Here is a 26979-nt window from a genome sequence, read left to right as displayed (position 1 = left end):
TGTGATAACCAAGCAGATAAGTTTATTTATCAATGAGGAAATGAGTGAGCGAAGACAAAACTCCCACTACTGGAGTTGGTATGAAAGGAAAGTGTTTCTTAGCAGTGGGAGATGCGTTATGTTGGGGTTTTTTTCCTCTTGATCACAGATACACTAGTCTTCGTAGAAGAAAGATTTTTTTTCTTCCAAGTGAGCAATGGTTCTGCACTACAGCAAACCCTACTCTGAGGAAAAAACACAGCCCCACACCAGGAGAAATTAACCATAAGAATGAGGCCTGAGGGATGATACAGAAGATCAGAGAGCCCTGTGGCTAAATGTTAAAACTGGTGAGGTGTGTCGCCGTAGGGGGTTTCCATACAGGGTTTTCATCTCTGGCCATTATTTCTGCAAAATAATTCACTGTAGTGTTGAAATTAGTGTGCCTTATATTTAATGTGGGATGCGGCATAAGGTCAGAGGTAGTGGATTGCTAATGGAGGGCTCGTGGAAGTGTGAAATGGGCCAATAGTTGTGTTCTCTGCTTTGTATCTGAATTGCTGGAACGGCCAGAGGGAACACCTTTACAGCAGGTGCTCTTGGGTGTTTCTAGCTATAAAACTAGGCACAAGCATATTCATTTGTTTGCCTCACAACAGCGCTGTCAGAATTATTTAAGGTTGGTGAAAATCAGGCATAGTCAGCTCTTGTCCTGTGCTGCTTTGTGTCACTTACTCCCAGTCACCTCAAAAACCTTCCAAAGTTCATTTATATATACCCTACATTTCAAAAGAACAAATTGCTGTGATTAACAGTCCTAATATGTAAATGTGTTTGCATATCAGTGTATATCTAGCTATATACAACCGTCCGCATTTGTCAGCAACTAAGGTGGTGGTTTGGCCTTCTGTTAGAAGAAGAGATAATGAGAATCAGGATCTGTGGGGGAATCACTGTCTTGAATAATCTGAAAAAAAACAATGCTTAACTCCTGGAAGAATCAGATCCTTCCCTTGAACTGGGGGGAACTTTTAGCAACTCAAAAATACCTTTATGCAACTCCATTTCTACTGTTTCTATAGCCATCTCTTTTATAAGCAGTAATGAGACATGGATTTTATGTAGAAAATAGCTCTTTAGCTTTAATTACAATTCTAGGCATCTGGGAGACTAGGCAAGTCAGACAAAGGGATTTTCTTTTTTCATGGGGCAGAGTTTGTTGCCCTTAGGCTTTTCTGCCTCTGACATGTTCCCTGTGAAGTTCAGCACGGCTTGGATCAAAACACAGACTGTGATTGTGGCGATGGAAAACCTCTGGCTTAGCACGGAGATGACTCCTGGAAATCGCGTTCAGGTAACAACTCATCTAAATCTTCACTTTGCAGATTCAGGGCGGGGGTGTGGGGGTGTGTGTGTGTGCACGCGCTTTTAAATGCCAAATATTAACACTTCCTGGTGGGGTTTTTTTGAAGACTACTTAATACAATTTGGATGTGCGCTATCTCTTTACACTGTAACCTGCATAGACCAAAAAAGGAGAGAAGCCCAGGAGTGTCAGGTAAGCCAAGCTGGCCACCTTCTGGCCCTCCCGCTGGGAAGATTCAGAGCTGCTCCAAGGCAAAAGCCACATTGGGAGAGGTGAGCGCAGCACCAAGCTGAAGGCCATTGTTTTCTCCAGTTGTTAGTCATTTGCTGTGATTTGGTGTGAAATACCACATACGCTGACACTGATTTTTCAGTGGGATAGCATAGAAGTCCTTACCCCAGTAGAAAGGAGGGAACATATCAGGAGTTTTCCTGTGTTGTAGAAGCCTACAGAAGGTAGACATCCAAAGGAAGCTGCACTCCTCACACACACACCTCCTTCACGCCCGGTGGGGCTGTCACCAGACAAGAGACCTTGCAAACTTCAGTGGCTCCAGTTAAGGCACAGTGTGTAATGCAAGGTGGCCCCCAGCCCCACGTGCCGCCCGGCTTCCTGTGGGCTCCTGCCCGGTTCCCACCACCAAAGGAGCAGGGAGACATCCCTGGAACGATGGAGGAGGAGCAGTCAATACATGGATTCATACACGTCTGCTTCTTTCACACAAGAGAAGATCTCACATTATGAAGTCACATCCATTTACTCAAGCAAATGAGCTGTTGTACCAAAAAAACCCACCCCGTGTTTGTGATTACAGCCCATGAACTGCTGCTGAAATTGTTCTTTTGGATAATAATAAAAGTTGCAAAGAAGGTTACGCAGGGGCGGGAGGTGAGGGTGAGATGCGCAAATCGGCTTTAGGTAGTTTTGCAGGAAAGAAAAAAAAAGAAGCAACACGACAATCTCTCAAGCTACAACAATACGCCCCAACATACACCTCCATTCCTAAAAGTCATTCCCTGTTAGCCATTTAGTCATTCCCAGTCTTTTACCTCATTTTTCCATGAGGTAAAAGAAAATGACACTTTTTTTCATGTGATTTCTCCTGAAAACAGCTCGACACGCTTTTTAGGGTTAAGTTTGTTAAAAAAGAAAATAGCGGGGAGGAAACAAGCCTAAAAAGCTTGGCAGGCTAACAGCATTGCAGAGTGCTGCTGGATTCTGGTTTCACGCAGCGAAAGGGAACTCCCTCAAGAAAATTGGACTGCATATTTAGAAAAAAATAAAATCCTATGACCTTTTGCCTCAGCTAACATTATTCTGACACTAAAGTGTCTACCTAGGGACAGCTGTTTCCTCTTCATGATTAAATACATTAATAAATTTATTCCATAGGACAAAATACAGAATTATTTCATTTGCCTTGCCTGATTCCTGTTTCTTTTTCCCCCCCTCCTTTTTTTTTTTCTTTATTTGATTAGCTGAAGGTCGAGGAGGTGCTTTTCCTAGCAATATTTACATCTCTGAGCATCTTGTCCCACTAAGAAATAGCAAAAGCTCCGGGGAGTGCTTTCTTCGTGGAAGAGGCAGCAGAAATGCTTACAGCTGTTAAGAAGCCTACCTTGAGCTCTTTTCTTTAAAAAAATTCCTAAGTACAGCAAAAAACCTAATCAAATAATTGGCCAGTTCAGCTGTTACCCATTTGTTGTGCTGCAAAATACTCTGGTTTTCCTCTGGTAAAGCGGGGCTTTTGGTGGGGGTCGCATTGCAGCTTATTCATATGGCACTTGTGTGGAATATAAAATTCAGGCTGCTGCGCGCCTTTGGCAGGCCACCTGCTAAATGGGGCAGGGAACATGGTGACAAAGGACACCAAAAAAGGCCAAGGTACTCAATGCCACCATCTTCCTGCTCTTACTGGTCAGAGCAGCCTTTGGGAACCTCAGGCCCCGGCAGCGAGAGGGGCGTTTGGAGCAGGGGTATGTACCTTGCTGGAGGGGGACCAGGTTGGGAAATAACAGTCCCACCTTGAATCCAGTGACCCCAAAACACTTTACCTGGGACCGCAGAATTCAGGTGGGTTCGTTTTGTGTTGTGTTAACCAAATGACAGTTAAGAAATGATCTGATTTTATTACCTTTTATTCAACTTCCTAGAACAAGATCCCTTGTAAGAACGAGGCTTCCTTTTTTTCCAGAACACTGAAATATTTTCGGCGTGATTCCATGGTGAATCTGTAGACTACTCAAAGGGTCTCTGAATCTTTCAGAACACCCGGCACAAAAAAAATTAAAAAATACTACAGTGCTTTTAAGTTCTTTAAGTTTAAGGCTTAAAACGTGATAGTGCTCAGGCTGTGAACTACATGTGGATTTAATTTCACAATGAAATCCTAATAAAAATTCTCTTTGGGGCTCACCTTTCAATACAATTAGGTGTGAAATTTTCCTCATCCCGCCCAGAGCCGGGATTGCCAGCAGTAACGAGGCCAACAGCCTAAACACTGAAGCGAGCGTGCGTAGGTACGGAGGCAGGGCCTGTGCGTAACGCACACGCCGGACACGAACACGATGACAGGGCCATTCCCACCGGGGCGGGGGTTATACCCAGAAGCATGAGTGTTCTTACTTCTAATCGTGATCGTTACATTAATGCAGTGTACGGTAACTGAAACATTACCTTATCGACCAAATAAATCCCTTTCCGCATCCTCCTAATCTTTTAATGCCAGACGAGTCTTCTGGAGGTGACTAGCCTATTTAAATGATAGACACTTTTCCCAAAGCCTTTCGGATGTAAACGACTGCTCTGTCAGAACCGTTGAATGCAAAACGCCATTCTTTTTAAAGATTCTTTTTTTTAAAAAAAAAAACAACAACCCAACATAACCGGAGTGCTCACTTTATTGCCATGTTATGCTACGTGTATATTACTTTTTCATGCACTGTTTGTACCTGCTGGGGTTCCTCCAGTCTTTCTCATTTTCGTATGGCAACCTTATCTGCATCTACAATACGTTCTCTGCTTTTCCACAGCCTTAGACTTACCGGCACTGGACCCCTCTTTCCTCTTGGCACATTTGCTGGTCTCCGGCTCTGAGGAGAGAGGGCTGGTCCCCCTCTGACCCAGCTCCTCTCACGTTGCGCCTGCGATTTCTGGGCCTCCTGAGCCTGGGCATCTTTCCAGCACTTTGCCATTCTGTGCTGGTCCCAGCCCAGCACATGGACCCAGCACAACCTGCAACTCCCTCCATCAAAGGCCAACACGGCCTTAATCACAGGCCTAAGTTTTTGCAGAAAGTACTCAGAGAAAATCTTATTTGGGAGTCCCCATCTGAAAGGAAAGTATCGTTCTGAACATATTTAATAGATTTATTAAATTTAAAAGAGCATAAAGGTTGATAGATTCTTTAGAAACCATATCATTACTGAGACAAGGTATTTCCTTCTCCATCAGCTTTCTGCAAATGTTTTTCTGTTTATTCAGTAAATGAAAAATAGGAAACCTTATTCTCAGGTAGTTGAGTGTCCTCTACCCAGCTCTCACCGGGCCGAGAAACAAATCTCTTCTCTTCGATCCTTCAGATCACAAAAATGACTCAGCAGTTAACAAAAATGACCTTTTAAAAGCTTTTAAGGCAAGTTTTCACAAATACATAACTAAGGCATTTGCTCTGACTCTTTAATAGTTTATGAAAATGTTGAGTATATTTCCTGCAGTCTGCGTTTTGCCATGGGCCCATTTCTGCCCCATGGGAAGCCACAGGGTGCCAATGGCAGCCAGGGCGGCCCCGGACAACCCAGGGGACGGCAGCTGGGCCACCCCAGTGCAAACTCCAGTCCACCAGGGATGGAAAAACACACCTCCTGTAAAGAGTTTCACTCAGACTGGCCCCAAACTTTTCTCTCATGGAGGAATCGCCAACTGGTGCTCAAACTCCCAAGCGCTTTGGTATCCAGGGCACAACTGTGACCAGCACAAGATCCTTTGGAAGATGCTTGAGCAAGCTCAGCCCATGCAGTTGGTGGTGGACTTGTTAGAAACGCCCCATCTTTGCGTCTTGCTGCGTTCCTGATGGACCAAATAACTTGCCGCAAGGTGTCCAGAGGAGAGTTGCGTGGTGGTTGGAAGAGCCCTGGCAGAAGTACGTCCTTCCAGAGCTGCATCAGTTTAACGGACAACTCTGCAGCAACGCCGTCATGCAGAAATGGGAAGTGAACGCTGCAGAGTTTGTATTAATTATTCATCAGCTTCTGTGCAATGAAAGACAAAGGCAAAACTGGATTAAAAGCAGAGGAGACCTTGGACGCGTTCCCTGCACGGACCAGGAAGGGCAAAGGCTGTGGTCCTCAAGCACCAGCATCCTGGTGCATCATGTCCGGGAGATCCAGCCAGCGGTCTTCGGCGCTTTGCAGGTGTGAATATCTACCACTTCCAGGCAGTCCTGGCAGCGCACAGCACAACACCAGTGGAATTTGCACTCGCATTTCGTCATTCTGCTGACGCGGGAGGTGTCGTAGCCCCTCCCGCAGCACATCACTTCGCAGCTGTCCATCCCGCGGGAGGTTTGGTTACAAACCCGACCCGCTGTCCCGAGGGACCCTACAGAGGAAACGCAGGAAAGGTCAGGAGGTGGATTTTAAGGACGGACGGAAAGCATATGAAAACAGGTAGAGGAGATACAATTTGCAATGTATTAGATCCTTCAACATCATATCACACAGGATTCAAAATCAAGCCAGAGAAGTGCCTATAATAAGGCAAAATTTTGCTCAAATTCTCAAATTTATCCTGGAAATCTCTTTTGAAGATGAGGAGGAGTAAAATGAACTAAAAACTTTAAGGCTCTGCCCGATTCTTTTAGTATCATCGTGGTTTGTTTCATCTTTCCGTAGCGCCTCCTTCCTCTCCAGGGAGCAGGTTCCCTCCCCGAGGCAGCCGTGCAGCCCCCGCCTGTCGCCTGCCTCCCGTCCCCCGGGGCTGGGTGAAACGGGGTGCCCGGGAGGAGTACCCCACCGGTCCTCGGCACCTCGGGGGCTCTGCAGGGGAGCCGGGGCTGGGCAAGTGGAGACCACTCCATTTGGTGGCTGCAAGGGACACGATGGGCAGTATGAACGGTGCTGCCGGCGGTTCAAGTCTCTGCATAAACGAGCACAGAAGCACCCCAACTGCTCAGCATCACTGCAGCGTCCACCCACGGCCCCCCCGTGCCCACCAGTTCAGGTGGCAGCTGAAGAGCGGTTGCTCTGTGACACCCCTCATCTCTGCGGGGCAAGCACGAAGGGATCTTCTCCTCTTTCTTGATAGAAATTGAAAGAAACTAATCTGCAGCCTGCTGTGGACTAAAGGAGGGGTAGGGGAACACACCCCACCTCTTCGTGTACTTAAAATCTCTCTGGAGTGGGCGAAATGCCTCTGCCCGTCTCTGCGTGGCACAAAATGGCTCTTTAAGGCATGTCTTAGCCCAAACGGTTACTGTCCCACAGAAGAGCTGCTGCTCATCTAATACCGACTTCTCGTAGGGTACACTTTAGGCTCTATACCGCGGCTGTGGACAGATTATTGTTATCCATCTGAAAACTTCATGATACTCATTGCTTCACCTAATTTCTTATGTTTTGCTATTGGAAATCAATTTCAGGCATAGCCATGAGTTGAATGTTGTTCTGACATTTTCTCTAGACCAGATTATAGCTCCGTTCTTCGGTTCTCGGCCAGAATGAGATTACCTAAATATTGACCGTGGTCATTAAATTAAACATTATGGAAACATTTTATGAAGTGTACTCACAGGTGCACATCAAACACGAACAGTTTAACTTCTTAAAGAAAAAAAATACATGCAGACGTTAATGCAAATTAGCAAACCAATAAATAAATAAAAATTAAAGTCTATTAGCTTGTAATTATGAAAAATCTAAGCTGCATGATTCTAATTTTCTTTTTATCCCCTCCTATGTGGTACGTATGGTTGTACATACCACCGCTGCTGTATTGAGCACTTCACGATGTACAAGTATTCCTCGTTCCTCCGTCCCCTACTGTCCCCAGCACCAGGGAGACTTCATGTCTTCTCAGGCCTGGCCCCAGACACTGGGGCAGTGAGTGGTCTCAGGGACTTGAGTAAAGTCACCTTCTCGGACTGTGGCTTTTCATGTGACTGACACACGACTTACGTCTCTTCGCCACAGTGGGGGAAATTTCGTTCTTCTTGCATCTCAGGCAAGACAGGCTTCACCTGCTGCCCCAGAGGAGTGTTTCAGTCATAGAATCATAGAATGGTTCAGGTTGGAAGGGACCTTAAAGATAACTACTTCCAACCCCCTGCCATGGGCAGGGATGGGGCATCCAAAGCTTCCCTGGGCAACCTGTTCCAGTGTCTCACCACCCAAGAAGTCCCTAGAATTCATTTCAGCCTTCTCTCCCATAGCCTATACTCTTGGATTTATTTAAATATTCATTGCGCCAGGGGTAGAAATACACACCTGGAAAGCTTCAATATCAAATCGCTGGTCCAGGTCTGCTGGGAGCAGAGCAGAAGAAGGGCACTGTGTGGCCGCCTGCCCCCCAGGCTCAGCGTGTGCCCACGGCCACCTGCGCCACGAGCCACTTGCCGGCTGCTGCCGACTGCAGAGACACTGGCCCTGGCTCAGGGGTCCTGAGCTACAAAGGTGCTGTGGAGGCAGAGGGAGGAGAAGACACATTGAATGGAGCCAGAGATGGGCTCCTGCACCTGCAGCCTGATAAATCCCAGACCTCTTCAGGGTCTGAGCTCGTTCATGCTGCCGCCCATGGGGCAGCGCTCCGCGTACCATCCTTGGGGAGGCACCTGAACAGAACCTCAAAGTCCTCGAACCAGGACACTCTGCTATTTGCAAAGCACCTCACATTGATGGAAAAACCAGTGATGTGTTGCACCAGGCATGCCCGGCACCAGGAATCGGCAGCCACTCCTGGTCTCCTGTTCCCACAACCAGCAACGGCACCTGAATCCCATCCCATGCAGGGGGTCCCGGGGAGGAGGACGAGAGGTACCACCAAGCAATGACCTACACGGGCGCACACCACCCCTAGCAAGCCCTCTGCCACACAGCTCTCCCTGCAAGGCCACCTGCACCTGCAACCTGCACATCAGGCAAAGCCGTGATGCCAAAAAGGCCTTTCCCAGATCCTTTCTCTAGGAATTGCTCCACACTGGGGAAGAGAGACTTCCAGAGGCCCATGGCACCCCTGATCTAGGCAGGAACAGGAGCTCAGGGAGATGCAGAACTACATGATCCAACTGTGGTCCTGCAGGAAGCCTGTGGCACAAAGCAAACCGAACCCGCTTCCTGGCTGCCACGTTCTCCTCCACCCTGACATCTCCACGTAAGTGCCGGTGCCTGTGTCAGCCCACAGCAATATCCATCGCATCCCAGGCTGTGCAAAATACAACTGAATAACCACTTTTGTAGGGGCTCGTCCTGCCCTCTCTGCTTAGACCAAAAAAGAAAGGTACAATGGCCAAGCTTGCGACTTGTACGATTAATGTCCTGCCTCAGGAATTTGGTGTGAATTCCTGCTTACCTCCTTGCACGGGCTCCCCCGCGTCTCCCAACGCAGCACACCTAGGACAATAACCTCCAACAATCACGATTTGGGTTAGATTTCAAATCGCTTGGTACTTTGCTCTCTGTGTGTAGTTCGTGTGAAACGAGCCGGACACTCGATAGCTTTCGCTGTGCCACCATCACTTGGTGGGCAGCCAGGCGTCACTCCTCCAGCAGAGGCAAAGCAAAGTTGCTCCCCACCTCAGCGCATCTCCTGGCCAGGAGCAGAGCGGGGACGTGCCGCCAGGCTCCTGGGGGGGAAGGAAGACCCCACGTCCCCCTCCATGTGAGGACAGGCGCCAGGCATCACACCCGGCTGTGATGAGGTGCAGGAGCTGCCCCAGGAAGGTCTGACCACATTCCTCAGCCAAGGCACAGGTTAGTTTCCAACTCCACAGTTCTCATTTCCAGATGTTTGGGGAAACCACACCGCAGCGAAGGAGAACCTGAGCGGGATACACCTGCTGCTTTCAATGGGAGCTTTCCCACTGACTTCAAAACCAAAATTATTTCATAGAATCGCCTAGGTTGGAAGGGACCTTTCAGATCATGTAGTCCAACCATCAACCTAACTCTGACAAAAACCATCACTAAACCATATCTCTAAGCACTGTGTCTACCCCTCTTTTAAATACCCCCAGGGATGGTGCCTCAACCCCTTCCCTGGGCAGCCTGTTCCAATGCTTCATAACCCTTTCAGTGTAAAAATTTTTCCTAATATCCAGTCTAAACCTCCCCTGGCGCAACTTGAGGCCGTTTCCTCTTGTCCTGTCACTTCTTACTTGGCAGAAGAGACTGATCCCCACCTGGCTACAGTCTCCTGTCAGGTAGTTGTAGAGAGCGATAAGGTCTCCCCTCAGCCTCCTTTTCTCCAGGCTGAACAACCCCAGCTCCCTCAGCTGCTCCTCACAAGACTTGTGCTCCAGACCCCTCACCAGCTTCTTATTCTCCAGACCCCTCACCCCCTAACAGCTAGTCAGAAGCCGATATCATCTGATAGTGCCCACAACACATCAACATTTACCACGCTGCTAGGAGAGGAGGCTAAATTATCCACAGAACATGATGAAAGAGAAAACAGGCTGATATAAAGGCTTAGTTTCTGCGCAAAATCAACGTTTTTGAAAAGTTCAAACAGCACCTTCAGCATCTCTGCGGCTTCTCTCGTGAGAAAGAAAATGAGCAGTAACTGCCAGCGAGCAGCCGGGCAAGTTACACACCCAGGTGACGACAACAGAAGACACTAAACAAAATAAAGCAGAGTTTTCTGAGCTTTGCCAGCTAATGTGCCTCCTCATCACTTAAAAGGCAGGAGTGTGTTCTAACTTGCAGAAGGTTTTCATGCAACCTCTTTGTTTTCAGTTCAAGTTTGGGAATTGCCATGCTGACACACGTTATACCTGCCAAAACATCCCCAGCTCTTGACACTGCCAACTTTACAGCCTGTACATCAAACTCTTTCTTTTTGGTTTGCGCAGTTGTTTTCTTAAGCAAACATATGGCAAGTTAAAAAAAATACTTTTTCCTATTCCTAAAAGCATTAAATTGATTTTATTCCTTTATAGCATGAGAACTCTGCTTCTTATTTCGACTGATTAAAAATATGGCTTCACGCAATAAAGTTCTTTACTTTCACCTAAAGAAAAAAAAAAAGCAATGAAATCCCAAAAACCAATAAACTAGTTTCCACACAAGCATCTGGGGGGAAAAAAAAAAAAGAGAAAAGGAAATACACACAGAAAAATAGCTCTGAAGCTACTTGTTGAATCGAGAAAGGTTCACGTGGAACCTAGGTACAGCAGCCGTGTCTGGAGGGGCTGGGATTCCCCAGGCCAGCGACCAAGAGACGGCAACGTGCTGATAAAAGCAGCTTATCCTGATTCAGTTTAGAGTAAACACGTGTCTCGCTCTAATTTCCAGAGCCACTGAGGGCTGTCACAACCTCTCAGGTCCCAGAGGCTCGTGGGGCGATCGCGCTGCTCCCTTGCCGGCCGGTGCTTGGAGAAGAGCTGCCCTGATGGAAGCCATCGCAATGCTCCAGCGTCAGCTTGCGCGGGGTTGGGACTGCACCCAACATGTCTGCAATGCGTAAATGGGCAGATACGGGCCAAGATGTCGCACAGGGACTGCCTGTACGCGGCTACCCTCAGGGAGAAGTTTTTGACAGAGATCAGGACTGGTTTCCCTCCATGGGTTACATACCTCAAGTGCTAACACATCTTGCCCAACACCAATACTTTCCGGGCTATACTTTAGTTTCACTTTTTTCTTTCACTCTGGACTTGGCCTCGTTCATCTCAGAAATGCAGCAAATAGCTTATGTGGGGCAGCAAGGGAAATAACACAAAAATAATCCCGTGAAGGACTCGAAGGAGGTCACCCTGGGCATGTGGTTTGTCACCCAACGGGCAGCTCTGGGGGCCGCCCGTAGCACTGCACAAGCACCTCTGCAGTGCTTTCCACTGGGACACCAGGTGTGGAGGGTCCTCAGACACAGTCGCAGCACCCTGCCTGCCTCTTGGGGACACAGGAGATGGCCACCACAACCCAGGTGTGGAACCCACACCCTATGTGCAGGCAGAGGCAGCGACACTGGCTTTCGCCGTGCCCAAACTGGGACCACGTGAGTGTCGCAAGAAACCTGCGGATGACTTGAAGCAGATGGCACAGGGGTTTGCAGCAGGTCCTGAGGGACTGCTGCAGCGGCCTGAGACTGTCTGCACATAGACATGAGCTGCCTCTTTGCTCCACCACCGCTTTCGCTCAGCTGAAGCCTCGTTGCTACCAGAACAGTTGCAAACAGTCCGCACATGCTCCCCAGTGCCATCCTGCCGCTCGCCCACCACCTCCACCTCGGTGTCCATGCTTGGGGACACAACCTCTCCGCTCCATATGCACCACCTCAGTGCACGTAGCCGAGCTCATCTTGCTCTACACACTTTGGTGGGAGTCTCTCTGCAGGAAAAGGCTTCACTCAAACACCTCCTAAGTTTTTTTTGGTTGCTCTGTACAAATTAATTTTTAATAAACTTGTTCTAAGACGCTCTCTTTTGCAGAAAGACGTTATATTGCTTTAATAGCCTCCACGAACAACAGCCTGTAACGAGGGCGGGGGCAGCAAGCTGCTGATGCCCACGCGATGGCTGCTCATATGTTTATTCCTAAAGTAGTCTCTGCTAGTCCACCGGTACGTTCAAAACAAGATGGGGGCCTCCAGTACCTAAAAGGGGGCCTACAGGAAGGATGGGGAGGGACTCTTTATCAGGGAGTGTAATGAAAGGACACGGGGTAAGTGCCTCAAATTGAAAGAGGGGAGATTTAGATTAGATATCAGGAAAAAATTCTTTACTGTGGGGGTGGTGAGACACTGGCACAGGTTGCCCAGGGAAGCTGTGGATGCCCCATCCCTGGGAGTGTTCAAGGCCAGGCTGGATGGGGCTTTGAGCAGCCTGGTCTAGTGGGAGGTGTCCCTGCCCACGGCAGGGGGGTTGGAACTGGATGATCTTTAAGGTCCCTTCCAACCCAAACCATTCTGTGATTCTGTGTAATGGACCCAGCCTACATAGCTACAGGTCAGGTAGAAATCTTTTAAAAACTAAAATGCTTCTAACAGAAGCTTATAAGCAGACAAGCGAGAGGGTTTTTTAGAGCATTTTGGAAGTGAAGTAACACGTTCAGGGTAAGACAGGACGCGCGACAGCGGGACTGCCACTTGCATAGCCGTCACTTTCCTTCCCTTCACAGCTTTAGCATCTCTAACAGGTCTCTCCCTGTGCGGTCCTGGGTATACTTGTAATGGTTTTGGGAGCTGGAAGTTTATGATAACATAAGGGAAGACCACGCAAAGTGTAGCAAAAATGTGTGGCAAAATTTGTAAGCTCATGACAAGATTTTCAAAAGCCCCCTGGAATGTCCCACCTCTATCAAATTATGAATGCAAAATGGTGAGTAAAAATGATTTCAGCCTCCACGTGAGTAAAGTGAATTCTGAACACTTCTGAAAACCTTCCTTTGGTTCTGTTCTAAAAGTTGTGAAATCTTAATGCTAGACAAGAGGTGGTCGGGCTATTACCTTCTCTTGCCATTGAGTTGCTACTAGTGATTTCCACATATTATATCTGTCCCTAAATCAATGACTCGTGTTTTCCTCCCAGGAAAAAAAAATAGTAATACCAGATTTCTCACGCTGTAGGGGTGATCCATGTACGTATGTCCAGCTGCCTCCCCCAGACAGACTGACGGACCCAGTGGGGCGTACTCAGCCCCAGCACCCTCCGCTGGCTGCCCATCACCAGGGAGAAGAGCCAACACTAAAAGCTCCGATGGCAGAAGACGAGGTATGAGGTTTTTTGGATAGGCCACTGATGGTACGACCCCTGAGCACCTTCAGTTTGCTGGCTCATACGTGTTCACACACTCAAACCACAGAGGACACCGGCTTGGTTGCTTTACAGTTTGTGAAGCGTCTCCTGCTCAAGTTGTGCCACTTCATAAGGTTTGCTCTGCGAATCCTTCGTTCACCCCCAACAATAACCAATCTCCAGCTACTCTTTTTTTTTTTTTCCTGAAGCACTAAGTTGCTTGAATTCCCCAGAGAATGAAAGGCAGTACTGTATTCAAGGACGTACTACAGCGCTGTGGCATTACCTTTAGCTGACGCTGAGATGCTCCCCACCTTTTTCCAAACTCAGACTTCCATAATCTCATTTCATTTCCCACAGTTTAACAGGGCTGACACTCTGGAGCGCTCAACAGGGCAAACCGAAGGTAATAAAGTGCTGCTCAGCTGCTGAAATTGCCTCTCTCAAACCCAGATCAGTTTTTGTTCGTCTGATTCTTTCTTTGCTCCGGGCGAGCGGCAGGGCATCCCCTTAAGGGTTTACTGCAGCTTGCCAAAAAAATGCGCTCTTCCAAACAGCCACATTCTCTGAATTCTGGGCAGGAGAGAAACACCGCCCCAGCCGCAGCCTTGTCTTGGGCTGAGCCAAAGCACGTGTCAGACCCTGCCGGCTCCGGGAGGGCTCCACAGCACCCGGCAAGTGCACGTAAAACACTGCAGTGAAAAATGCCCACTCTCCCCCACCGTAACGAGACCGACAGGTGAGATTAGGTTTAGTGCAAAGAGTATTAAACGGCTTTTTGACACAGAAGCGGGTGGCGTACAGGCTCTCTTTCTGGGGGGAAAGAAGTCCCGGGTTTTACCGTGAGTGAGGCAACTTCAAGAAATAAAGGTTTGAATAAATCCTAGCCTGCAAAGTCAGACTCTGCACAATGCCACAAAATGCCCAATTATTCACTCGGATTAAAGTACTAGACTTTGTTCAAGGAATAAAGTCTAGTACTTTAAATATGGGAATATAGGCCACTATTCAAGGAACAATATGCGTTTGTGCAGGTAATAAGCATCACCCGCGAAAGCCATAAATAACATTTAAAATTACCTTGACTGCTCTACTAACCAGGAACACCATTCAACACGAGCATACTGGATGAAATTCCGGGTTCACTGAAGTCAATAGTACATGACCAGGATTTCACATATTGTTCTTATTTAAGTACAGTTGTTTTGCAATGCTTATTCCAAGTAAACTTGGATTGTAAATAGCCAGCGGTGCCAAAAAGAGCTGAGCTGCATTGCTATCCACATACTTACGGAGATGTCATACCGGGTGCAATCTGGTACGTTATACAACCTATTAATTAGTTCCACAACATCTTTCATACATTACTCACTCTGGCTCTCTTTTCCAAATTTCTGGTTTTCTAGTTGCTAGTTTTTAATTGCCACATCAGGAAACGCTATACACAGGTCGGGAACCGTTAGCAGGATTCCTGTTGCCTGGCAATGCCTCCAGTCCTGTAACACTGCTAAGTGTCTCTACTGAAATCTCCGAAAGCAGAAAAATTCCATGTTAACAGCAGCCCTGAAACTTTACCTCTTCCCACGGGGGCTGGCAGGACTCTTCAGCAAATGTGATGGTTATCACGGACGGAGCCACGACCATCTCGTAAAGAGGAATAACAGCTGTGTCACCCCACGCAGCAGCCTGCGCCCCACCAACCTCTATTCGTTGGCTGGTGCAAGCGCGGTTTGCACCAAGCTGCTGTGCCTCCTACATCACCCACAGGGACAGATGTGTCTACAACTAGAGGGGTCCATGGCCCACAGTGAGCTGCGGGGAATGTGCCGATAAAGGAGGACACGGGTCTCTTGGGAGTCTGCAGAAGTAGCATAACAACATGTAAGAGAAGCAACGCAACCGGAGGTGGTATCATGGGGACGTCGTGGGACCTGGGGCTGCTGCAGTTAGACGTGGCAGCTCTGGAGTGAGCTGTGTGATACAAGCGTGTATGTGGCTGTGTAGGGTACGGACCTGCCTCCAGAGCGTAACTTAAACTTAAAAGCAGCTTTTGCCTTGCAGAGTCTCCAGGGCTCCACAGCATCTGGAAGAAACTGCGGAATTGTTAGAACAAGTGTCTGTCGTACATCTAGGGACATCGAGGAGCTATTGTTCTCATACAGAGCTGGCCTTCCAAAACATCCTCCTGCCTGTTTCCCCCCTGGTTACACGCATGGATCTATACAGAGAGATATATATACACACACACACACTCAGTAATAATGATAAATTTTTGACCTTCAAGGTACAAATGTCTGAAATAAAACCATTCACATGTAATGAGAGAGGCTTACCTACATCCCTGTCCCTGATACAGTAGTCTGGAGAGCTTTCAAAGTATACCAGGTCATTCTTAGTTGGCTTCTTAAATCTCTTATTAGCCACGGTGAAACCCGTGCCATCTTGATTCATGACCACCTGAATCGCTCCATTGTATTTCTTCCACAGATAATCTCCTGTTTTCCTAAAGTCTGCCATGGCCAGCCAACAGGTCCTTAGAGTGCATGATCCACTCACACCGTGACATTTGCACTCCTGTTTCAAAAACCGCTTCACGGCCTGTTTAGAAACGCAGTAAAATACACACAGGTAAAATAAACGGTAATTTACGCTTCTCAGCCCTTTTCCATTCATCCTCTAATGCCAGGCTTGCAATGGGTCTCCAAGCCACGGTCTGTAGTGACACCCACTGGTAGCATCAAGTCATCCCCACATGGCTGGTCGGCTCTGGTTGCTTGACTCAACCCTACACACAATCCTCTGCCTGGTGGGCTTCCCTTCCCGGCTCCTGCCAGTCATCCCGAGGACTGGGATGGTCCATAACACCAGGACACGGACTGGGCAGGAGGAAACGATCTGGGAGACAGAGGGAACCACTGAGCCCCTTGGCGGGCAAAGCGCCCCGTTTCCCCGTCGTTCCAGCATCGCCATGCTGATGACCCTCTCGCTCACCTTCATGAAGTTGTCCTTTGCCATGAATAGTGTTTCAAATATGGCCTAGAAATTAAGAGGTGTTTCATATTAAAATTATTTTGCAGAGACTGTGCAAAGCATCGTACCTGGGCTAGGCATCAGATCCATGCAAAATTTTAAAATATGGTATTGTTAAAATGCTTATAAACCTTTTAACAAACATTTTTGAATAGGACCTTCGAGAGATCATCATTAATTTAATGTCTGAATAGCATTAGAGCCATTTCAGCTTCATCTCAGACATTTAAACTCTCTGTACGACATTGGAGAACAACAGATGGGTTCATATACAATAAATAATTAATTCCCAATTCTGAAGATATGGATATTTGATCTATAAATAGCACGCCTTAAGGGTTCGTGAAATATGAACATTTTAGAGTTTGTCCAAGAGGACCAGCATCATGGGAAGAAGGTAGGAGGGAGGAAAGCTCCACGATTAGGCGTGAGACTGATGCACAGCGGGGTGCGTTTTTCAGTCAAGCACTCAGTAATGAAGCGAGAATGTGCCAGAAAACCAAAGCACTTCTAACTTTCGTTCTTTCTTTCCAACTTGTAAATGATTTGACCGCTTCAAAGAAGCCGCCGCCATTCCCACAGCCCCACTTCATTGCCAACGGTACTTCCACAAAACTGGGATTCTGCTCAGAAAGGGATTTAAGCGGATGCTTCGTTTTAATTATCTGAGCAGAAATAAGTTAAACTTCTTGTACGTTCAAACCAACTTGCTGGACTGAGGCGTGGAACAGCAGAAGCAGCACGCAGGGATGGAGGCCCTTTTTGCAGTGACGTTCCTACACTGATACACGGCATATTATTTTGTGTGATTCGTATGGGATTATTGTAACTATTTATTCAATGTATTTATAAATTAGTGATATCTTAATAGTCTAGTTTTAAAATAAAACTATCAACACAGGCTTCTTCCCTTTTTGGGAGTGAGAAAAAGCCAAGGGCACAGCTGGGCTCACCCGGATCAGAACGCCAGGCGCTTGAGGGCCCTGCAAAACTAAACCTACGCTATTGCACTGTGGATACAAACCGGCGTCCCCTTCTGTAAAGCAGATGAGAACGTGCTGATTATTTTCAATCAAATACATTTATTAAAGTCCCTTTATCTTTCTTTCTTAAAAAGAAAACCAAAACAAAAAACCACAAACTACCTGCTTACCAATACCGTCGTATTATTTGGCATATATATATATTTTTTTAAATTTACTAAGACGCTCAACTATTTCAGAAAGTTCCCAGCATGGAGGTAATTCACCCCATAAACTCTTTGCTTGTGTTGTAGACTGCAGTCTCCTTGGCCAAGGAATACAAGTACAGCCATAGTATTGCATATGCCCGTCGCTGACCTGAACAGCCTCACCTGGCTGTACCACACATTAGTTACACCTGCTGGCAATAAACAGGTGGAGGAAAGACATTGATGGGGGAATATTTATCAGAAAAAATCATCTACTTGCAGTACAATTCATTAAAATTGGATCTTTTCTTCTAAGAAGGGCTAGTTAATCCAGAACGATTTTACAGTTTATAAAGGGAAATTTTTAATACAATAGGATCAGAATATGAACAATTTACTTCCTGCTGAATATATGTTAAGAAAAACCAGACAAGAAACAAGAAGTCTCTACTTCTTGTCTCTACTGGTCTTGCACTGTAAAATACTCTTCTGTATTATTTCGGATGCCATGGATGCAGCAAATTTTGAATACGTTTTTGAATAATGAAACAGCGTATTGCAGTTTCTTGCACTATTCTGACTATTTCTAGCCACCACCATAAAACGTGAGGGCATGTAACTCCTCAGCCCTTGCACCAGCAGTGGGCAATACGCCTGGCAACTACTCCTTCTGCTCAGCTACAATAAAAAAGTAAAGGCTCTTTTTGTTGAAATTCGTGAATGGTATCTTCATACAATGGTTAGAAAAGGGGGTCGGTTAGAGCAGGTCATGCCCCAAGGCCAACGCCTTTTGGAGGGATACGCATTTTGGATTTATTTTCTTGAAAAGCAAAGTAATTGTATTTTCTCTCTGCTCATTCTGTGTTTAGGTTTACCGTATACATACGGGAACGGACAGGATGGGGTTTTTTCTCCAATGCTATTCTGAATTTGCTCTTTAATAGTCAAGCCTGTTCTTCAGTGTGGTCTTCAGCCTCCCTTAGGAATTGCTGTTCTATATTAACCAAAAGTAAAACTCCTCCATATTTAAGGATTAGGCTCAAAACGAAACCTCCATCCAAACTCATCCTGCAATGCCCTGGACTCGGGCTCAACTTCCCACACATGGAACCACCGAACTGACGGAGACGGGAGCACCGTGAAGCAGTTGCACCCGTTCTCTATGGAGATGTCTGCCACCCTGAACCTCCAAGGGAGACAGAAACAGCATCTCAGGCTCCCACTCATCCCATACGTCTTCCTAACTGCTGAGACCAGGCTGCAAGACCCACAAGAGCTCACCGAGAGGCATCTGTTGGATGGACACCCACCTTCCTTCCAGCTCTGTTGTTGTGAAGGTTCATCAGCGCTCTTGCATCTTTTCCTTTCCGTTCTTTGGCATCTACGAAGGCTCTGGCAAATTTAACACCATAGTCGATGTTGTCGCTGCAGCCGCCCCAGTCAAAGTGGCCCTTGCTGTCCTTGGCGGAGCCTTTCTTCTTGGGATCGCAGGAGCAGGATTTCAGCTCCCCTTGGCTGCACGCCCTGGTGATGGCAAAAACAACTCCAGCGGAGGAGATGGCATGTACAAAAGCAGATTCCCGACTACCTGAAACAAACAAAAAAGTCACTTTAAAAATTGTTAGGGTAGTCAGCTTGAGTGGCTCTCCTGACTCCAGCCATTTAGCCTGGACTTTTTTGCTGAGCAAAAGATAAAACTGGGCTGAAATCACACATTCCCTGGAGCCAGAATTAGTCATGGCTTAAACTTGGACCCCTCCCTGGTAAAAGCTCATCAATATAGTGTTAGAGTTGGAAAACATTAAACGCGTGCTTCTGATATTGATTAATATACCTTCACGGATCAGTTGTTTTGTACAGATATGTGAACAGGACAGCTGGTATTTCTATCGTGCTTCATCGATTTAGGAAAATATATGAAGTGCTATCTCAGAGATGGGTTTAAGAAATGATTAAATAGGGACACTGGAACAACATGTACATTGCAAAATACTGCAAATCGCTCTAGAAACTAGCTTTTCCTCTTCTCAAGCACTCGGAATAAATTTTCCTGCTTAAAAGGCAGTTAGGAGAAATGTTGGGTGTTAGTTTCTGAAAATAAGTTAAATTTAGGTTTTTCTGCCTAGAACCAAGCCCGGTAACCGTAATCCACACAAATAAGTTCCATTAAATCAATGGCACTGCTTGTGTCATGCTTGAGGCAGGATTTGGCCTGGCAGCCGTGACTTCTACACGCCAGCTGTGCAGGCACTTCTCCCTTCTCTTAACGAAGACACTGTATTAATACCAAAGATTATCTGCATTTTTGGGCTATACCTACTCTTAGGCTATCAGGTACATACTTCAATGCTTAAGTTTGTTTTAAGACATAGTCATTTACAATACAGAGCTATCTCACATTGGCACAACTGTATTTACGGTAATGGGATATTTTAACATTTTAGAAGTTTTTTTTAGCATGGAAGGGGGGAGAAGTAGCTTTTTGTGGAGTACCTAAGGCCACTAGAAGTGAGAGCCCCCTGTTGTGAGGAACTATAAGCCTAAAGTAATGTCAGCACAGTAAAGTGGGACCCCAGTGAGGGAATGTTATCTGTGATTTTATTGTAGGGGCAGCATTACACCGTATAACTTATTATTTAGTGTTCATATTCCAGCGGCATCTAGATCTTTCAAATAGCAAGGGCCCTGGACTGCGCATACCTTCGGCAAATGGCAATTAAAAACTTGCAAAGGGACTGGGCAAACCCTGCCCTCCCTACACTACCTTCAAACCCGGGCAGGAGACACCACGGCTTGTTACAAACCATATTCTTTTGAAGACTTCATTTCTGAGAAACCAAATTAAATGTTACAAATTAAAAAGAAACACCTGATGTCATTGGAAGAGAAATGTTTCATTTGAGTTTACTAAACTACTCAAAAACGTTTCATTTCAAACTAGAGCAGTCTCAAGCCACACTTCCCGTGGCAGTCACCGCCTGGTCAGGCTCAGCGCAGGGCTCAGAAGCCCAACACCTTAATTCTCTGCCATCAGCCAGCAGCAAAGCTTCACTTTTGGGAGAACTGCATTTTTACTTTTTTTTTTTTTTTTTTTTTAAATGAAATAGCCTCACCAGAATTAGGCTGTGTTCTGCCAGACATGTTTTCCTGAATGTCAGACAAACCTCATCGACAGCTTCAGCTGATGGGTGACGTTACTGGTTACTCACAAATAATTGCTGAGGGAACACGAAACCAGTTACGGGAACTGACCGCGTACCAGCAGCGGAGCCTGGCACCCAGTGATGCTCCACGGATGAATCCCACTGCTCGGATCAGCGTGCCCAGCGTCTCCTGTTCTCCTCCCTGGCCCCACCAGTGGGGCAATGGCCCCGGGGTTCTTTCCTCCTCCTCCCCTTGCAGGTGCCACGCTGCTCACAGCCTGGAGAGGCCATCCCAGAGGGTACTGGCGACATCCCAGGGACACAAGTGCCAGGGCAGGGTCAGCCCAGGTGTGGCATTTGGTGAAGAGAGCTGCAGCTTAGAAGAATCTCAGCATGTTTACCACTTGGGTAGGGACATCCCGGGATGGTAACAGATCCCAGCCTTTTCTTTGAGTCAAAAGGACCACATCAGCTGTCTGAAGACTCACTAGATGCCTTAGTCCCCCATTTAGATGGCAACACACCCCTGCTTAACCGTCCTTCCCTCAGGGTAGCACACTGTAGTCCTCAGCTGCCCGGGGTCCGCACAAGCCTGGCTCACCCCTATTGGACATGTCCCTGCTTATCCCTCTCCCAAAGCCTACTCTGAGGGACCAGCTGTCACACACAGCCTGGAGGGCAGTGCTGCCCCGGCCATGGGACACCTCGCAGGCGGCACAGCCCTGGTGGGGCTGCACCCTGCTGCTGCACTTCCCTGGTAAGACGCTCCAGCAGGAACCGGCCTGTGGAAGGAGCTGTCGTCTGCCATCCCAATGCACTGGGATCCCGTTCGGACACGGGCTGCCCCTTTCAGCCCCCCAGAGTACTGGTATCCCTAGACGGGGTGGGTTGGGTTTTCCTTGCTGGAAAGCCCTCTGCCCAACTGCTGCATTCTGGTGCCTGGGTTTCTCTGTAGCTCTAAATTTGTGATTTGGGGGTCCATTATGCAGCAAAAAACCCAAAAAACAGAGAAGTTGGGAACTGCAGGGCAAGCCCATAACATGCCAGGCTCCCCCTTTTCTGAACCTTGTCCATGTCCTTCTGCTCTGACACAGGTTTTTAAGCAAAGCAGCACTTCTCATTGTCATATGTTGCAAGGGGTTGAAACGGGCCAGAGGAAGGCACAAAGATGCTCAGAGGGCTGGAGCACCTCTCCTGTGAGGGCAGGCTGAGAGAGCTGGGGTTGTTCAGCCTGGAGAAGAGAAGGCTCCGTGGAGACCTTACAGTGGCCTTCCAGTACCTAAAGGGGGCCTATGGGAAAGATGGGGAGGGACTCTTTATCAGGGAGTGGAGTGATAGGACGAGAAGTAATGGTTTTAAACTGAAAGAGGGGAGATTTAGATTAGATATTAGGAGGAAATTCTTTACTGTGAGGGTGGTGAGACACTGGAACGGGTTGCCCAGGGAGGCTGTGGATGCCCCATCCCTGGAAGTGTTCAAGGCCAGGCTGGATGGGGCTTTGAGCAACCTGATCTAGTGGGAGGTGTCCCTGCCCATAGCAGGGGTGTTGGAAGTAGTTGATGTTTAAGGTCCCTTCCAACCCAAACCATTCCATGATTCCAGCTGCTCTGCTGACTATGAGACCCTCAGATACTTTTGCATTTGCCCTTCCCTTCCTCCAGAAAAGTAAAACGCAGCTTCACCCTTGCTGGGAACACGGGTAAGGGGAGGAGGGTCACCACTTCCCGGTATTCCCCTGCTGTTCCCGGTAGTGCCGGCCCCTGCGCCCTTTTCCCCTCCCGAAGAGCCCCGTCCCCCTCCCGCACCCCCCTTTTTACGCGGACCCCGCAGGCGCCGGAGAGGGGCGGCGGAGGGCGCCGCGCCGGTGGCTGCGCGGGGGCGCGGAGGTTGCGCGCCCCCGCCCCATCCCGCGGGAAAGGCCCCTCCCAGCCCCCGGCGCTCCCCGGGACGGGAAGAAGGAGGGGGGGGACACACACTCACTGCGCAGCAGGACGCGGCCGAGCAGGCGCTGCCCCCGCTCCAGGGCGTTGCAGTCCCAGCGGTGGCGGCGGAACTGGTGCTGGCACTCGGCCGTCCAGGCGGCCACGCCGCGGCCGATGGAGAGCATGGCCTCGGGGTGCCGGCGGCACAGCTGCCGCTGACGGCTCACCAGGCCCGGCACGTTATCGCACATCACCCGCGACGAGCCCACGGCCCCCATGTACCTGCGGGAGGGAAGGGGAAAGGGCGGGCAGCGCCGGGGACGCGCGACCACCGGCGGCGGGGGGGTCCCCAGCGCCCCCCGTCTGCGGGCGGGAGCCTTCCTCCGGCCGAGCCAGAGCTGCCGCTGCCGGGGTTTTTTTGGTTTGTTTTTTTTTTTTTTTTTTTTTTTTTTTTTCTTTTTGGTGTGGAAATCCTTTAAAATGAGTCTCCGATGCTGTGTTTTTTAATAACGTGAAGCATTTAGGAGAACCCCAAACCCCGCTATTACAGCTTCGTGCAGTATTTCTTAAAAAAAAAAAAAAAAAAAAAAAACAAAAAAAACCCCACACAAACCAAAAAAACCTTGACAAAAATTAAATTACATCATCATCTGCGTCCAGATGGTCTCTATTAGTCCTGAAATGTTTCGAAAGGTACCTTTTATAAAACCCAAACTACTATAGGTGTCTTTTGAAGGGATCAAACAGGAGAAAATGTCCTTTTCTTGTATTTTCATTACTTTATACGATCATAAAATCGCTAAAGCCGTGACTTTTCAAAAAAAATAAGCGGCAGTTAAAAGACACCATGACAAAAAAGCCAGCGCGATAAATTACGTTTATACGGCTGTGGACACAGATAGTAATTTTATTGAAATATGCCCAGTCTGATAAATCAGGCTTTGATCCCGCATCAGCCAGCGTCAAGGTTTAAATGTGTTCCCCAGGTTTGTAAGAAGCGGTTTAGCTCCTCTTTTACGCCAAGACTTTTCCAGTCTGGGCTTGGTGGGGGTCCCCAGCTGGAGGGGCAGGTTCCTTGTTTCCATTCTGACCCGTGCTACGAGACCGAACATCCCTCGAAGCGTGTCCTGCGCTGCCCGCGGGGCCTTCGCCCCTTTGCGCTTGCGGTTCGCGGTTCAGCGAGGAGCAACTTCGAAGGAGGGAGGGGACGGGGAGGGCGAAGAAGAAGGGAAAAACATAATAATAGTAATAATAATAATAATTAAAAAAAAAAAAGTCCTCGCTGTAGCCAAGTCCCAGAACCGCCGGGGCGCGGAGGGCCGGCTGCCAGCATCTGCGCTTCATCCGCGCACCTCGGGCGTGTTCCCCGCGGCCCGCCCTCCTCCCACTCCCTCCGGCCGCTCTGGCAGGGGGTGCCCGCTGTGCTCCCCCCCCCCCCGCCCCGGGCCGGGCCGGTTCCCCCCGCGCCCCTCGCTCAGCCCTCGCAGCTGCTCCGGGGTTTTGGGAAGGAGGAGGCCGGGGAGAAGGGACGGGGTGTGGAAGGAGATGCCGAGACCGTCTAATCCCCGCTCGCTGTTAAGGCCGGGCTTTCTGGAGCGGAGCAGCTGGCAGCGGCCAGCTCTGCTCGTACGAGACTGCGAGGGAGAGGCTTCCCCCCCACACCCCTCACCTCCCTAATTTACAATTAATCCGACCCCACCTTCCCCAAGAGCACATAAAAATTCCTGGAATTGCACAACTTACCACCATGAGGAGGTGACTGGTGGGGTCGCCCAGACCAAGACCAAGGGAAGAGACCACCAGATCCCAGAGAGAAAGTTCATGTTAGAAACGCTTCGGTCCACATCAGGTCAGTCGCGGGGGGCAGGAGAAATCCCATGGAGCAACAATGACCGGCAGGAGCAAACGCACCTTGGGGGCTTCTTCCTTCCCTGGGTCAAGCGCCTCCGCATCCCCAGGCAGTGCCGACGGGTTTATTGATCCCCGCCCGGGGTACGGGGGATGCCGGTCTGTGCATCGCTCCGCATTCCTCTCGGCTCGCCCCGCACCAAATCCTTCAGGACAAGGAGCTCAGCCCCGCTCCCATCCTTCATCTTCGCCTTGATCCAGCTCTTCCCTGCAGTCACAGCAAAACTGAGGGGCTGGTGCGGGCTGCTCGCAGACTGGGTGGGTTCTGCTTTGGGTTGTGTTTTTTTCTTTTTTTTTTTTTTTCCTCTGAAACTCTGATGGATGAAATGATGTCAAGAGACACTGGGGGAAGAGGAGGAGGTAACACCTCTGATTAGGCAAGGAATCCCGAGGAGCCAGTTGCTTTCCAATAACCCTACGAGCAGACAGTTAGTTCAAACAGGGCAGCAGATGCTGCGCCATCCGCTGCCACCAGCCGCGACCACCCCGGCTGTTAAAAACCAGCAGCCCTTTGACACCTCCCAGGGTTTGACACGACGCCGCTTTATTAATTACTCCGTGCCGCGCCCCCGCAAACACCGAGCACAGACCGACACCACGGCTTGGTGTCCAGCGGGGAGCGGGGACAGCCCAGCTGCGGGGGTGCGACACCGCCCTGCCGCCTCCCCTCACCCCCGGCAACCCCACGCAGCCACCTCCCGCGGCCACCAGCGCCGGGACCCCCGGCCGATGGGCTCCGGCGAGGAGAACATGGGCTACTCGCCCCATCGCGACTCTTAAAGCCCGGGGCGGGGGTTGGGGGGGGAGCCCGTTGCCGCCGCAGCGCCTCCCCGCCCCGAGCAGCGACTCGGCGGGCGGGGAGGCAGCCGGGAGCGGCGGCCTGGGGCGGGGAGCGGGGCGATGCCTCCGGGGCTGGGGGTACCCGCCCCGCCACCCCCGCCGGCGGGAGCGGCTCCTTCCCGGCAGCGAGCCCGCCCGGCGCCCCGGAGGCGAAGCGACAGAAGCGGCGGCTCCGGCTGCCGCCCCGACCGGAGCGGCCCCGACCGGCCCCGGTGACCTGCCCTCGCATCCACGCATGGGGAAGAGGCGGCCTCTCGCTGCGTGTCAGTCCCCGTCGGGGCAGGTCCCAGCCCTCCTTCCCCTCCTGTCACAGAATCATAAAATGGTTTGGGTTGGAAGGGACCTTAAAGATCATCCTGATCCAACCCCCCCTGCCATGGGCAGGGACACCTCCCACTAGACCAGGCTGCTCAAAGCCCCATCCAGCCTGGCCTTGAACACTTCCAGGGATGGGGCATCCACTGCTTCTCTGGGCAACCTGTTCCAGTGCCTCACCACCCTCACAGTACAGAATCTCTTCCTAATATCTAATCTACATCTCCCCTCTTTCAGTTTAAGACCTTTACCCATCCTCCTTGCAATGTTCTCAGTCCATTCGTCCTTCTGCACCTATGCAGCATCAGCTCCCCTCATCTCATCCTTACCTTAAACCAGCTCTTCACAGCGGAGGCCTCCTCTCTCCTCCCCATGCAATGAGAACTTCTCCATCTCCAGACCCCAAGAAGTCCACCGAAGGACCTTTCTGTTCTTCAGCTCCCCATTCACTTTCCCCCCTGCTGTTAATCACAGCTTCTTTAACGATCACAAGACACAACCAGAGCACACCAGCAGAACCGCTCTAGTAAGTCCATTTTATCAGCCACATCTCACCCACAACAAATGCATCAGACTAGGGCCAGAGAAGACAGCAGCTGTCCCTGAACTCCAAGCCATAAGGAAAGGTGTCTCGTCCTTTCGTGTTGGCACTATTCCAGTGCCAGCCCGTCCACCCAGTGGCACAAAGGCACTGGCACTGCTTGCCCATAAATCAGAGCTTCCAGGTGACGCAGTCCCACTTTCCTTCCCTGTGACTGATGGTTGCCAAATAAACAAATTCAAGAGGAAGGAATTTAGCAACTTTTTTTTTTTTTTTTTTTTTTTTTTTTACTTAGTGGCATCTCTATATGGGAAATACAGGACAACAGACATTAAACAAAACAAAAAGAATCAAAAAACCATCAACAACCCCCCCCCCCAGTCAGCCCACTTTGGCTGTAACAAAGGAAAACTCTGAAGGTTGCTAAAGAACTTCAGAATCATATAGTTCTTGTTCCTGAAGATGCCCTCAGTTGTCAACCCCAAGTGAAAATCCTGGAAAAGCAAGCTAGGAAGCACCCTTGGGATCTGTTCTCCAGGCAGCACATTACAGCCATGGCTGCGCACAGAACTGACATCGGTCTTCCAGGCTGTCGCGCAGCGTGACTCCTTGAGATCCCAGACATACAACCAGATGCAAGCACGCAGTCTTTCGGAAAGAAAATGCAAAAGGTAGAGTCGTGCCAACTTTTGAGATGGTAACATTCACACAATTCTCAATTTAACTTTAAAAACCATCTCAAAATGCAAACACCCCCACAGAAAACACCCATTCCCCCACTCCACCAACATCAGAAAGGCTTCTAGTTGCAAAGACC

The 26979-nt window shown here is 49.1% G+C and overlaps 1 protein-coding gene across 1 annotated transcript; it reads right to left on the bottom strand.

The window, feature by feature from the left end:
- Positions 1–4228: 4228 nt before the first annotated feature.
- WNT2 (Wnt family member 2) lies at positions 4229–24687 on the bottom strand. The gene is made up of 5 exons (XM_074601952.1): positions 24302–24687; positions 22617–22840; positions 18804–19081; positions 15626–15890; positions 4229–5944 (listed from the first exon to the last, which is right to left on the bottom strand). The coding sequence occupies exons 1-5, from the start codon at positions 24379–24381 to the stop codon at positions 5715–5717; spliced, it is 1077 nt and encodes a 358-aa protein (XP_074458053.1). The 5' UTR covers positions 24382–24687; the 3' UTR covers positions 4229–5714.
- Between the last annotated feature and the right edge of the window lie 2292 nt (positions 24688–26979).

The sequence above is a fragment of the Larus michahellis genome, chromosome 1 (assembly GCF_964199755.1).
Source record: "Larus michahellis chromosome 1, bLarMic1.1, whole genome shotgun sequence".
NCBI classification, from domain to species: Eukaryota; Metazoa; Chordata; class Aves; order Charadriiformes; family Laridae; genus Larus; species Larus michahellis.
The sequence above is the reverse complement of the archived record's forward strand: the minus strand, read 5'-3'. Positions and strand labels throughout refer to the sequence as shown.

Coding starts and splice junctions, on each gene's coding strand:
- WNT2 (XM_074601952.1), bottom strand. CDS start 24,381: ATGAACTTTCTCTCTGGGATCTGGTGGTCTCTTCCCTTGGTCTTGGTC. Junction 19,082..22,616: donor CGGCCGCGTCCTGCTGCGCA/GTGAGTGTGTGT, acceptor TGTTTGTTTCAG/GTAGTCGGGAATCTGCTTTT. Junction 15,891..18,803: donor ACAACAGAGCTGGAAGGAAG/GTGGGTGTCCAT, acceptor GTTTCTAAACAG/GCCGTGAAGCGGTTTTTGAA.